General features: G+C 38.7%; 1 protein-coding gene across 1 annotated transcript in view; it reads left to right on the plus strand.

Annotated features, from left to right (window-relative positions):
* The first annotated feature begins 4773 nt into the window (after positions 1-4773).
* LOC141731632 (sodium/glucose cotransporter 2-like) overlaps positions 4774-15100 on the plus strand; it is a 34199-nt gene continuing 23872 nt past the window's right edge. Inside the window, 4 exon segments of the mRNA XM_074558046.1 lie at positions 4774-4854; positions 13103-13174; positions 13588-13692; positions 14913-14972. Of these exon segments, the coding sequence (XP_074414147.1) occupies positions 4774-4854; positions 13103-13174; positions 13588-13692; positions 14913-14972 (318 nt within the window).

A 15100-nucleotide genomic window follows, 5' to 3' on the forward strand; every position in this document is an offset into this window, starting at 1 on the left:
AAAAATTTGATTTAAAATGACCAAAAATAGTCCCAAAAATGACTCAAAAAAGGACCCAAAATGGCCAAAAATTGGATCAAAAAAAGACCCAAAATGAACCAAAAATGGCCAAAAAAATGAACCCAAAATGGCCAAAAATTGGATCAAAAAGAGACCCAAAATGAACCAAAAATGGCCAAAAAATGAACCCAAAATGGCACAAAAATGATCAAAAAAATGGCCAAAAAAGGATCCGAAAATTTTCCCAAAAATTTACCTAAAAAAGACCTTAAAATGTAAAAAGCACAGACATAAAATTACCCAAAAATTGTCCTAAAATGGTTTCAAAAATGGCCAAAATTTGTTCCAAAAATGGTCTCAAAAATGGTCCCAAAAGAGCTGGAAAATGGCACAAAAATGTCCAAAAAGTGTCCAAAAAATGGCCTCAAAAATGACCTTAAATGGCCAAAAAATTGCTCAAAAATGGCTGAAAAATGGCCCAAAAAATGGCCCAAAAATTGTCCCAAATTGGATTCAAAAAGGACCAAAAATGGACCCCAAGATGACCAAAAAAAGGCCCAAAAATGAACCAAAATTGGTCCCAAAAATGTCCCAAATTGGGTCCAAAAATGGTTCTGAAATGCCCCCAAAAATGTAAAAATAAAAATCAAATATTGACCTAAAAATGGCACAAATTTGTCCTTAAAATGACCCAAATATGACCCAAAAATGGGTCCAAAAATGACCTAAAAAAGATCAAAAAAAGAAAAAAAAATTACCCCAAAAATGACAAAAAAATGAACCCAAATATTCCCAAAAATGGAAAAACAATGACCCAAAATTGTCCCTAAAAATGGCACCAAAAATGACCCCAAAAATGACCCCAAAAATGACCAAAAAATGAACCAAAAATGACCCAAAAAATGACAAAAAGTACCAAAAATTGTCCCGAAAAATAGCACCAAAAATTACCCAAAAAACAACAACAAATGAACCCAAAAATGACCCCAAAAATGGCAAAAAAGCCTAAAAATGGCCCAAAAAATAATTCAAAATTTGTCCTAAAATGACCCAAAAAATGACCCCAAAAATAATTCAAAATTTCTCCTAAAATTACCCCAAAAAATGTTCAAAAAGGACAAAAAATGACCCAAATGTGACCCAAAAAATGACAAAAAAATTACCAAAAAACCACCCAAAAAATGACAAAAAATTGAGCCAATAAATGACCAAAAAATGGCCAAAAATGGCCAAAAAATGACAAAAAATATTCAAAATTTGTCCTAAAATTACTCCCAAAAATGTAAAAAATATGACCAAAAAATGACCCAAAAATGGACTCAAAAAATGTAAAAAAAAATTACCAAAAATGACCCAAAAATGACAACAAATGACCCCAAAAATGGCAAAAAAAGCCTAAAAATGACCCCAAAAATGGCCCAAAAATGGCCCAAAAATAACCCAAAAAATGACAAAAAATTAGCAAAAAAAGACCCAAAGAATGACAAAAAATTGAGCCAATAAATGACCGAAAAATGCCCAAAAACGGCCAAAAAATGACAAAAAATATTTAAAATTTGTCCTAAAATTACTCCCAAAAATGTAAAAATTTTTACCAAAAAATGACCCAAAAATGACCCCAAAATGGTCTCAAAAAATGTCCAAAAAATGACCAAAATATGAGAATAAATGAACCCAAAAATGACCCCAAAAATGGCAAAAAAAGCCTAAAAATGACCCAAAAATGGCCCAAAAAAGAATTCAAAATTTGTCCTAAAATTACCCCAAAAAATGTTCAAAAAGGACAAAAAATGACCCAAAAGTGACCCAAAAATGACCCAAAAAATGTCCAAAAAATTACCCAAAAAAGACCCAAAAAATGACAAAAAATTGAGCCAATTAATGACTGAAAAATACCCAAAAATGGCCAAAAAATGACAAAAAATATTCAAAATTTGTCCTAAAATTACGCCCAAAAATGTGAAAAAATTACCAAAAAAAGACCCAAAAAATGAAAACAAATGACCCCAAAAATGGCAAAAAAGGCCTAAAAATGACCCCAAAAATGGTCCAAAAATAACCCAAAAAATGACAAAAAAATTAGCAAAAAAAGACCCAAAAATGACAAAAAACTGAGCCAATAAATGACCCAAAAATGGCCAAAAAATGGCAAAAAATATTCAAAATTTGTCCTAAAATTACTCCCAAAAATGTAAAAAATATGACCTAAAAATGACCCAAAAATGGACTCAAAAAATGACAGAAAATACCAAAAATGACCCAAAAAATGACAACAAATGACCCCAAAAATGGCAAAAAAAGCCTAAAAATGACCTCAAAAATGGCCCAAAAATGACCCAAAAAATGTCCAAAAAATTACCAAAAAAGACAAAAAAAATGACAAAAAATTGAGCCAAAAAATGACCCCAAAAATGGCCAAAAAATGACAAAAAATATTCAAAATTTGTCCTAAAATTACTCCCAAAAATGTAAAAAATATGACCAAAAAATGACCCAAAAATGGACTCAAAAAATGGTAAAAAAATTAACAAAAAAGACCCAAAAAATGACAACAAATGACCCCAAAAATGGCAAAAAAAGCCTAAAAATGACCCAAAAAATGACCCCAAAAATGGCCAAAAAATGACAATAAATATTCAAAATTTGTCCTAAAATGACCCAAAAAATGACCCCAAAAATAATTCAAAATCTGTCCTAAAATTACCCGAAAAAATGTTCTAAAAGGACAAAAAATGACCCAAAAGTGATCCAAAAATGGCCCAAAAATGACCAAAAAAATATTCAAAATTTGTCCTAAAGTTACTCCCAAAAATGTAAAAAAATGACCAAAAAATGACCCAAAAATGGACTCAAAAAATGTCAAAAAATGACCAAAAAATGACCAAAAAAAGACCCAAAAAATGACAACAAATGACCCCAAAAATGGCAAAAAAAGCCTAAAAATGACCCCAAAAATGGCCCAAAAATGGCCCAAAAATGGCCCAAAAATAACCCAAAATATGTCCAAAAAATTACCAAAAAAGACACAAAAAATGACAAAAAATTGAGCCAAAAAATGACCCCAAAAAATGGCAAAAAAAGCCTAAAAATGACCCAAAAATGGACTCAAAAAATGTCCAAAAAATGACCAAAAAATGCCCCAAAAATGCCCCAACCCGCCCCTCCCCCACCCCAGTCCGAGCCGGCTGTGGGGGGAGGGGAAGGTGGGGGAGGGGCCGCCCATCCCCCACCCCCCCCCAATGGGTCCAACGGGGTCACCCCGGGTGGGGGAGGGGCTCGGGTTGGACTTTGAGGGGTGGGGGAGGGGATTGGGGGGGGGCGGGGTTTCGGGTGTGGGGGAGGGGCTGAGGCTCGGATTTGAGGGTGGGGGAGGGGCTTAAAGGGTGGGGGAGGGGCTTAAGGAGAGTGGAGGGGATTTGGACTTTGAGGGGGTGGGGGAGGGGCTTAAAAAGAGTTTTAAGGGTGGGGGAGGGGTCCGAGGGGTGGGGGAGGGGCTGAGATGCGACTTTGAGGGGTGAGGGAGGGGCTTAAAGGGTGGGGGAGGGGGATTGAGGGCGATGGGGGTGGGGGGAGGGGCTCGGGATGGACTTCGAGGGGTGGGGGAGGGGCTTAATGGGTGGGGGGAGGGGATTTGAGGGGTGGGGGAGGGGCTGAGATGCGACTTTGAGGGGTGGGGGAGGGGCTCAGGTTTGGATTTGAGGGTGGGGGAGGGGATTTGGGGGTGCAGGAGGGGATTTAGGGGTGGGGGAGGGGCTCGGGATGGACTTTGAGGGTGGGGGAGGGGCTTGAAGGGTGGGGGAGGGGCTGAGATGCGACTTTGAGGGGTGGGGGAGGGGCTGAGGTTTGGATTGGAGGGTGGGGGAGGGGCTTAAAGGGTGGGGGAGGGGATTTAGGGGAGGGGGAGAGGCTTAATGGGTGGGGGATGGGATTTGAGGGGTGGGGGAGGGGCTCAGATTAGATTTGAGGGGCGGGGGAGGGGCCTAAAGTGTGGGGGAGGGGATTTGAGGGGTGGGGGAGGGGCTCAGATTGGATTTGAGGGGAGGGGAGGGGTCCAAGGGGTGGGGGAGGGGCTCAGATTGGACTTTAAGGGGGTGGGGGAGGGGCTTGAAGGGTGAGGAGGGGCTGAGATGCGACTTTGAGGGGTGGGGGAGGGGCTGAGTGTTGGATTGGGGGGTGGGGGAGGGGATTTGAGGGGTGGGGGAGGGGCTTGACGGGGTCCAGGGTTTGGGGGAGGGGCTCAGATTAGATTTGAGGGGCGGGGGAGGGGCTTAAAGTGTGGGGGAGGGGATTTGAGGGGTGGGGGAGGGGTCCAAGGGGTGGGGGAGGGGCTCAGATTGGACTTTGAGGGGTGGGGGCGGGGCTTAAAGTGTGGGGGAGGGGTCCGAGGGGTGGGGGAGGGGCTCGGGATGGACTTTGAGGGGTGGGGGAGGGGCTTAAAGTGTGGGGGGAGGGGTCGGAGGGGTGGGGGAGGGGCTCCGGAGGGGATTAATTCGCGATCCGAGGGTGGGGGAGGGGATGTGAGGGGGGTGGGGGAGGGGCTTGACGGGGTCCAGGGTTTGGGGGAGAGGCTCAGATTGGATTTGAGGGTGGGGGAGGGGATTTAGGGGTGGGGGAGGGGTCCAAGGGGTGGGGGAGGGGTTCAGATTGGACTTTGAGGGGAGGGGGAGGGGCTTAATGGGTGGGGGAGGGGTCGGAGGGGTGGGGGAGGGGCTCCGGAGGGGATTTATTCTCGATCCGAGGGTGGGGGAGGGGATTTGAGGGGTGGGGGAGGGGATGGCGGCTCCCGGAGCGGACCCCTGGGATTTGGGGGTGATCGGGGGGTACTTCCTGCTCGTCATGGCCGTGGGGCTCTGGGTAAGGAAACTTCAAAATCCTCCTCAAAAAAAAAAAAATTAAAAAAAAAAAATCACCTCAAAATCCCCGAAAATCAACCCGGAAAATTCACTCTAAAAATAAAAAAAAAATCACCCCAAAACCCCTTAAAATCCCCCCAAAAATCAACCCAAAAAATTCACCGGGAAAATTCACTAAAAAAATTAAAAAAAAAAAAAATCACCCCAAAATCCCCAAAAATCAACCCAAAAAATTCACTCCAAAAATCAAAAAAAATCACCCTAAAATCCCCAAAAATCAACCCAAAAAAATCCAACCTAAAAATAAAAATCAAGAAAAAAATCACCCCAAAAGCCTGGAAAATCAACCCCAAAAAATTGAACCTAAAAAGAAAAATAAATCACCCCAAAATCCCTTAAAATCCCCCCAAAAATCAACCCAAAAATTCACCCTGAAAATCCGCAAAAATCCACCATAAAATTCCTGCAAATCCTGGAAAATCAACCCAAAAAATTCAACCTAAAAAGAAAAATAAATCACCCCAAAATCCCCAAAAATCAACCCGGAAAATTCACTCCAAAAATAAAAAAAAATCACCCCAAAACCAATGGAAATCCCCCCAAAAATTCACCCGGAAAATTCACTAAAAAAATCAAGGAAAAAAAAAAATAAATCACCTCAAAATCCCCGAAAATCAACCCAAAAAATTCACCCGGAAAATTCACTTAAAAAAAAAAAAAAAAAAAAAAAATCACCCCAAAATCCTCAAAAATCACCCCGGAAAATTCACTCCAAAAATCCAAAAAAAATCACCCCAAAATCCCCGAAAATCAAGCCAAAAAATTCAACCTAAATTTAAAAAAAAATCACCCTAAAATCCTGGAAAATCAACCCAAAAAATTCAACCTAAAAAGAAAAAAAAATTTAAAAAATCACCCCAAAATCCTGGAAAATCAACCCCAAAAATTCACCCGGAAAATTCGCTCCAAAAATAAAAAAAAAAAACAAAAACAAAAAATCACCCCAAAATCCCCGAAAATCAACTCGGAAAATCAACCCAAAAAATTCACCCGGAAAATTCACTAAAAAAATCAAGAAAAAAAAAAATCACCCCAAAATCCCCGAAAATCAACCGCAAAAAATTCAACCTAAAAATAAAAAAAAAATTAAAAATCACCCCAAAATCCTGGAAAATCAACCCCAAAAAATTCACCCTAAAAAGAAAAAAAGTCACCCCAAAATCCCCGAAAATCAACTCGGAAATTTCACCCAGAAAATTCACTAAAAAAATCAAGGGAAAAAAAAAATCACCCCAAAATCCTGGAAAATCAACCCCAAAAATTCACCTGGAAAATTCGCTCCAAAAATAAAATAAAAAAAAGAAAATCACCCCAAAATCCCCGAAAATCAACCCCAAAAAATTCACCCTAAAAATAAAAAAAAAAATCGCCCCAAAACCCCTGAAAATCCCCAAAAATCCACCCTGAAAAATCCCCAAAAATCAAGGTAAAATCCCCAAAAATTCCTCCCAAAAATTCCTCCCAAAAATACCTAAAAAATCAACCCAAAAATTCACCCGGAAAATTCACTAAAAAAATCAAGGAAAAAAAAAATCACCCCCAAAATCCCCGAAAATCAACTCGGAAAATCAACCCAAAAAATTCACTCCGAAAGTCAAAAAAAAAAAAAAAAAATCACCCCAAAATGCCCGAAAATCAACCCAAAAAATTCAGCTTAATTTAAAAAAAAAATCACCATAAAATCCTGGAAAATCAACCCCAAAAAATTCAACTTAAAAATAAAAAAAAAAAAAAAATCACCCCAAAATCCTGGAAAATCAACCCCAAAAAATCAACCTTAAAATCCCAAAAATTCACCCTAAAAAATCCCTAAAAAATCTACGTAAAAATTTAAAAAAAATCATCCCAAAATCCACCCTAAAATTCCCAAAATCCTGGAAAATCAACCCCAAAATTCACCCTAAAGACCCCAAAATTTTTTAAAAATCACCCCAAAAATTCACCCTAAAAAGAAAAAAATCACTGTAAAAGAATCTCCAAAAATCCACCTTAAAAAAATCCCCAAAAATCAAGGTAGAAACCCCAAAAATTCCTCCCAAAAATCCTAAAAAATCAACCCAAAAATTCACTCTGAAAATCCCCAAAATCCTGGAAAATCAACCCCAAAAATTCACCCTAAAAACCCCAAAAATTTTTTAAAAATCACCCCAAAAATTCACCCTAAAAATCAAAAAATCACTGTAAAAGAATCCCCAAAAATCAAGGTAAAAACCCCAAAATTCCTCCCAAAAATTCCTAAAAAATCACCCCAAAAATTCACCCTGAAGATTCCCAAAAATTCCACCATAAAATTCCCCCAAATCCTGGAAAATCAACCCCAAAATTTCACCCTAAAAACCCCAAAAATTTTTTAAAAATCACCCCAAAACTTCACCCTAAAAATCAAAAAATCACCCCAAAAAAATCCCAAAAAATCAAGGTAAAATCCCCAAAAATTCCTCCCAAAAATTCCTAAAAATCACCACAAAAATTCACTCTGAAAATCCCCAAAAGCTTGGAAAATCAACCCAAAAAATACACCATAAAAATAAAAAAAATCACCTCAAAACCCCTGAAAATCCCCAAAAATGAACCCAAAAATTCACCCGGAAAATTCACTAAAAAAATCAAGAAAAAAAAAAAAAATCACCCCAAAATCCTGGAAAATCAACCCCAAAAAATTGAACCTAACAAGAAAAATAAATCACCCCAAAATCCTGGAAAATCAACCCAAAAAATCCAACCTAAAAAGAAAAATAAATCACGCCAAAACCCCTGGAAATCCCCCCAAAAATCAACCCAAAAATTCACCCTAAAATTCCCCAAAATCCTGGAAAATCAACCCCAAAAATTCACCCTAAAAACCCCAAAATTTTTTAAAAATCACCCCAAAACTTCACCCTAAAAATCAAAAAATTCTCTCTGAAAATGCCCAAAATCCTGGAAAATCAACCCAAAAAATTCACCCTAAAAAGAAAAAAAATCACCCCAAAATCCCCGAAAATCAACCCAAAAATTCACCCGGAAAATTCACTAAAAAAATCAAGAAAAAAAAAAATCACCCCCAAAATTCTGGAAAATCAAGCCAAAAAATTCAACCTAAAAAGAAAAAAAATCACCCCAAAATCCCCGAAAATCAACCCAAAAAATTCACCCGGAAAATTCACTAAAAAAATCAAGAAAAAAAAATTAAAAAATCACCCCAAAAGCCTGGAAAATCAACCCAAAAATTCACCCCAAAAAACCCAAAAATTTACTCTGAAAATCCCCAAAAATCCACCCTAAAAATCTGAAAATCCTGAAAATTTACCCCTAAAAAATCCCCAAAAATCAAGGTAGAAACCCCAAAAATTCCTCCCAAAAATCCTAAAAAATCACCCCAAAAATTCACTCTGAAAATCCCCAAAATCCTGGAAAATCAACCCAAAAATTCACCCTAAAAACCCCGAAAATTTTTTAAAATTCACCCCAAAACTTCACCCTAAAAATCAAAAATTCACTCTCAAAATCCCCAAAAATCCACCCTAAAAAAATCCCCAAAAATCAAGGTAAAAACCCCAAAAATTCCTCCCAAAAATCCTAAAAATCACCACAAAAATTCACTCTGAAAATCCCCAAAAGCCTGGAAAATCAACCCAAAAATTCACCCTAAAAACCCCGAAAATTTTTTAAAATCACCCCAAAACTTCACCCCAAAAAACCCAAAAATTCACTCTGAAAATCCCCAAAAATCCACCCTAAAAATCTGAAAATCCTGAAAATTTACCCCTAAAAAATTGCCAAAAATCAAGGTAAAAAACCCCAAAATTCATCCCAAAAATCCTAAAAAATCAACCCAAAAATTCACTCTGAAAATCCCCAAAATCCTGGAAAATCAACCCAAAAAATAAAAAAAAAATCAATCCAAAAACTCCGAAAATTCCCAAAAAATCACCCCTAAAAAACTCAAAAACCGACCCTGAAAATCCACCCTAAAAATCCCAAAAAATCAACGTAAAAACCCCAAAAATTCACCCTAAAAATCCCCAAAAAATCAACCTAAAAATTAAAAAATATTCACCCCAAAAACCTGAAAATCCTGAAAATTTACCCCAAAAATTCATCCTAAAAATCGCAAAAATTCACCCCTAAAAAATCCCAAAATTCTGAAAATTCACCCTAAAAATCCCTCAAAATCCTGGAAAATCAACCCAAATAATCCATCCCAAATAATCCACTCTAAACCCCTCAAATTATTGAAAATTCATTGCAAAAAATCCAATATAAAAATCCCAAAAATTAACCCAAAACCCCCCAAAATCCTGAAAATTCACCTCAAATTTCACCCTAAAAATCCCAAATTTCTAAAAATTCACCCCAAAAAATTCACCCTAAAAATCCCCCAAAAAATCCACCTGAAAAATCCCAAATTTCTGAAAATTCACCCCAAAAATTCACCATAAAATCAACCTAAAAAAACCTAAAAAATCCACCCTAAAAATCCTCAAAATCCTGGAAAATCAACCAAAAAATTCACCCTAAAAATCCCAAAAAAATCAACAAAAAAATCTGAAAATCCACCCTAAAAAATCCCACAAAAATCAACCTAAAATCCCAAAAAATTTAAAAAATCAATCCAAAAAATCACCCTAAAAATCAACTTTAATAAACCCGAAAAATCAGAAAAAATCAACCTAAAACCCCCCAAAATTTTAAAAATCAATCCTAAAATTCACCCTAAAAATCAAATTTAATAAACCCAAAAAAATCAGAAAAAATCAACCTAAAACCCCCAAAATTTTAAAAATCAATCAAAAAAATCACCCAAAAATTCATCCTAAAAATCAACTTTGTTAAACCCAAAAAATCAGAAAAAATCAACCTAAAACCCTCCAAAATTTTAAAAATCAATCAAAAAAATCCCCCTAAAAATCAACTTTAATAAACCTGAAAAATCAGAAAAAATCAAGGTAAAACCCCCAAAAATCCACTCTAAAAATCCCTAAAAATTCAGTTTTAAAATCCCAAATTTCAAGAAATTCACCCTAAAAAATCCCAAAACTTCAACCTTAAAATCACCAAAATTTAAAAAAAATAATTCCAAATATTTACCCTAAAAATCCCCCAAAAGTCCATACTGGTCTATACTGGTTTTTACTGGTTTATAATGCTAAATGAGCTAGCAATCCAAGATGGCGGCCAAATGACGTAATCCAAAATGGCCGCCAAGAATCAGCAGCCAGGTGGGACTGGGAGCACTGGTTTATACTGGGAGGGGACTGGGAGGCGATTGGGATAGTCCATACTGGTTTATACAGGTCCATACTGGTTTATACTGGTTTATAATGCTAAATGAGTTAGCAATCCAAGATGGCGGCCAAATGATGTAATCCAAAATGGCCGCCATGAATCAGCAGCCAGGTGGGACTGGGAGCACTGGTTTATACTGGGAGGGGATCAGGACAATCCATACTGGTTTATACTGGTTTATACTGGTTTATACTGGTTTATATCGCTAAGAGAGCTACCAATCCAATATGGCCGCCAAGTGGATTATCCAAGATGGCCGCCAAGGATTTCATATTGGTTTATACTGGTTTATACTGGTTTCTATTAATTTATACTGGTTTATACTGGTCTATACTGGTTTATACTGGTTTATAGGGTTAAATGAGTTAGGAATCCAAGATGGCGGCCAAATGACGTAATCCAAAATGGCCACCAAGAATCAGCAGCCAGGTGGGACTGGGAGCACTGGTTTATACTGGGAGGGGACTGGGAGGGGATCAGGACAATCCATACTGGTTTATACTGGTTTATACTGGTTTATATCACTAAGAGAGCTACCAATCCAAAATGGCCGCCAAGTGGAATATCCAAGATGGCCGCCAAGGATTTCATATTGGTTTATACTGGTTTCTATCAATTTATACTGGTTTATACTGGTTTATACTGGGAGGGGACTGGGAGGGGATCAGGACAGTCCATACTGGTTTGTACTGGTTTATACTGGTTTATATCACTAAGAGAGCTCCCAATCCAAAATGGCCGCCAAGTGGATTATCCAAGATGGCCGCCAAGGATTTCATATTGGTTTATACTGGTTTATACTGGTTTCTATTAATTTATACTGGTTTCTATTAATTTATACTGGTTTATACTGGTCTATACTGGTTTATACTGGTCTATACTGGTTTATACTGCTAAATGAGTTAGCAATCCAAGATGGCGGCCAAATAACATAATCCAAAATGGCCGCCAAGGATCAGGAGCCGGATGGGACTGGGAGCACTGGTTTATACTGGGAGGGGACTGGGAGGGGATTCGGAGGGGATAAGGACAGTCCATACTGGTTTATTCTGGTTTTTACTGGTCTATACTGGTTTCTAATGCTAAATGAGCTAGCAATCCAAGATGGCGGCCAAATGACGTAATCCAAAATGGCCGCCAAGAATCAGCAGCCAGGTGGGACTGGGAGCACTGGTTTATACTGGGAGGGGACTGGGAGGGGATCAGGACAATCCATACTGGTTTATACTGATTTTTACTGGTTTATATCACTAAGAGAGCTACCAATCCAAAATGGCCGCCAAGTGGATTATCCAAGATGGCCGCCAAGGATTGCATATTGGTTTCTACTGGTTTCTACTGGTTTCTATGAATTTATACTGGTTTATACTGGTCCATACTGGTTTATACTGGTCCATACTGGTTTATAATGCTAAATGAGCTAGCAATCCAAGATGGCGGCCAAATGACATAATCCAAAATGGCCGCCAAGGATCAGCAGCCAGGTGGGACTGGGAGCACTGGTTTATACTGGGAGGGGACTGGGAGGCGATTGGGATAGTCCATACTGGTTTATACAGGTCCATACTGGTCTATACTGGTTTATACTGGTCTATACTGGTTTCTAATGCTAAAAGAGCTAGCAATCCAAGATGGCGGCCAAATGACGTAATCCAAAATGGCCGCCAAGAATCAGCAGCCAGCTGGGACTGGGAGCACTGGTTTATACTGGGAGGGGACTGGGAGAGGATCAGGACAGTCCATACTGGTTTATACTGGTTTATACTGGTTTATATCACTAAGAGAGCTACCAATCCAAAAAGGCCGCCAAGTGGATTATCCAAGATGGCCGCCAAGGATTGCATATTGGTTTATACTGGTTCATACTGGTTTATACTGGTTTTTACTGGTCCATATTGGTTTATACTGGTTTATACTGGTTTCTAATGCTAAATGAGCTAGCAATCCAAGATGGCGGCCAAATGACGTAATCCAAAATGGCCGCCATGTGAGTTATCCAAAATGGCCGCCAAGGATTGCATATTGGTTTGTACTGGTCCATACTGGTTTATACTGGTTTTTATGAATTTTTATGGATTTTTACCGGGTTTTTTTGGTCCATACTGGTCTGTACTGGTCCGTACTGGTTTATACTGGTTTTTATGAATTTTTATGGATTTTTATGGGGCTTTTTAGTCCATACTGGTTCATACTGGTTTATACTGGTTTTTACTGGTTTCTATGAATTTTTACGGATTTTTACCGGGTTTTTTTGGTCCATACTGGTCCATACTGGTTTGTACTGGTTTCTATGAATTTTTACGGATTTTTACTGGGTTTTTTTGGTCCATACTGGTTTTTACTGGTTTGTACTGGTTTATACTGGTTTCTATGAATTTTTACGGATTTTTACTGGGTTTTTTTGGTCCATACTGGTTCATACTGGTTTGTACTGGTTTATACTGGTCCATACTGGTTTCTATGAATTTTTACGGATTTTTACCGGGTTTTTTTGGTCCATACTGGTCCATACTGGTTTATACTGGTTTCTATGAATTTTTACAGATTTTTACCGGATTTTTTTATTCCATACTGGTCCGTACTGGTTTATACTGGTTTCTATGAATTTTTACAGATTTTTACCGGATTTTTTTAGTCCATACTGGTTTATACTGGTCCATACTGGTTTATACTGGTCCATACTGGTTTCTATGGATTTTTATGGGGTTTTTTTGGTCCATACTGGTTCATACTGGTTTGTACTGGTTTATACTGGTCCATACTGGTTTATACCGGTTTCTATGAATTTTTACGCATTTTTACTGGGTTTTTTTGGTCCATACTGGTTTATACTGGTCCATACCGGTTTCTATGGATTTTTACGGGGTTTTTTTGGTCCATACTGGTTTATACTGGTTGATACTGGTTTGTACTGGTCCCAGTCCCTGCGCAGGCGCGGTGGGCGGAGCCTCTCCGGGTATTTCCTGGCCGGACGCAGCATGAGCTGGGCGCCGGTGAGTGCCCAAACTGGTTTGTACTGGTTTGTACTGGGAGGGAACTGGGAGGGACTGGGTTATACTGGTTTAAACTGGTTTATACTGGTTTATACTGGTTTGAACTGGTTTTGACTGGTTTATACTGGTTCTTTACTGGTTTGGGACTGGGAGGGAACTGGGAGGGACTGGTTTTAGTTGGTTTTATACTGGTTTATACTGGGTTGAACTGGGAATGGAGGGGTCACTCATTGGTCACTTTTGGGAATTTTTTTGGGCTTTTTTGGGAATATTTTTGGTGACTTTTTTGACATTTTTTGGGTTGTGGTCACTCAGGGGTCAGAGGTCACCCAGGGGTCACCCAGGGGTCACTCAGGGGTCACTCAGGGGTCACCCAGGGGTCACTCAGGGGTCACTTCTCTCCCCTCCCCCAGGTGGGGGCGTCGCTCTTCGCCAGCAACATCGGCTCCGGGCACTTTGTGGGGCTGGCGGGGACGGGGGCGGCCGGAGGCATCGCCGTGGGAGGCTTCGAGTGGAGCGTGAGTCGCAATAATCCACGATATATCGCGATAGGAGCCGTGATCTCGCGAGATTTTGCCTTAGCACCCCCTTATATCGCCTTAACACCCCTTATATCGCCGTATATCGCAACCCTGGGTGGGTATATCGCGATATAATGGCGCCCCCCAGCGGGCTGTATCGTGATATTGCAACCCCGGTTGGTTCGGGAATTTTGGGAGATTTTTTTTTGCGATTTTTTTTTTAATTTTTTGGGGATTTTTGGGGATTTTTTTGATTTTTTTTTAGAAATTTTTTGGGGGATTTTTTGGGGGATTTTTTGATTTTTTTTAAGAAATTTTTTGGGGATTTTTGGGGAATTTTTTGATTTTTTTTTAGAAATTTTTTGGGGATTTTTTGGGGATTTTTAAAGATTTTTTGGGGTTTTTTTAGATTTTTTGAAAATATTTTGGAGATTTTTTAGGAGATTTTTTAGAAATTTTTTGGGGATATTTTGGGATTTCTGGGGAATTTTTTGATTTTTTTTTTTTAGAAATTTTGGGGATTTTTTTTGGGATTTTTAAAGATTTTTTTGGGTTTTTTTAAAGATTTTTGGAGGATTTTTTAGGAGGTGTTTTAGAAGATTTTGGGGATATTTTGGGGATTTTTAAAGAATGTTTTTGGGTTTTTTTAGATTTTTTGGAGGATTTTTTGAGATTTTTTTAGGCGATTTTTTGGGGATTTAAAAATAATTTTTAGGGATTCTTTGGGGGGATATTTTTGGGACTTTAAAAGATTTTTTTGGAGAATTTTTTGAGATTTTTAGGAGATTTTTTGGGGATTAAAAATAATTTTTAGAGATTTTTTGGGGATTTTTTGGAGCTTTTTTTGGACAGTTTTTAGATTCTTTTGAGATATTTTTAAAACTTTTTTTTAGATCTTTTGGAGGATTTTTTGGGAGATTTTGGGGGTGGGATTTTTGGGGGATTTTTTCGGATTTTTTTTCAGAACTTTTCGTATATTTTTTGGAGCTTTTTAGAATTTTTTTCGAATTTTATCTTTGAGAATTTTTGTGGACTTTATTGAGATTTTTTTCACAAATTTTTGAGCTTTTTTGAGGTTTTTTTCGCTTTTTTTTTAGATTTTTGGGAGATTTTTTTTTATTTTTGGCCTTGGCCCCGCCCCCAGCCTTGGCCCCGCCCCCTATCGCGGTCTGGCCCCGCCCCTATCGCGACATAACGCCCCTCCCCCCATCATCCAGGGCATGTTCATTGTGCTGCTGCTGGGCTGGGTGTTCGTGCCCATCTACCTGAGAGCCGGGGTGAGACTGGGTTATACTGGGATGGACTGGTTTGTACTGGTTTGTACTGGGAGGGGGCTGGGAATGGACTGGGATAAACTGGGTTATACTGGGAGGGACTGGGAATGGACTGGGAGGGAACTGGGATA

This window comes from Zonotrichia albicollis, chromosome 24, assembly GCF_047830755.1.
Source record: "Zonotrichia albicollis isolate bZonAlb1 chromosome 24, bZonAlb1.hap1, whole genome shotgun sequence".
NCBI classification, from domain to species: Eukaryota; Metazoa; Chordata; class Aves; order Passeriformes; family Passerellidae; genus Zonotrichia; species Zonotrichia albicollis.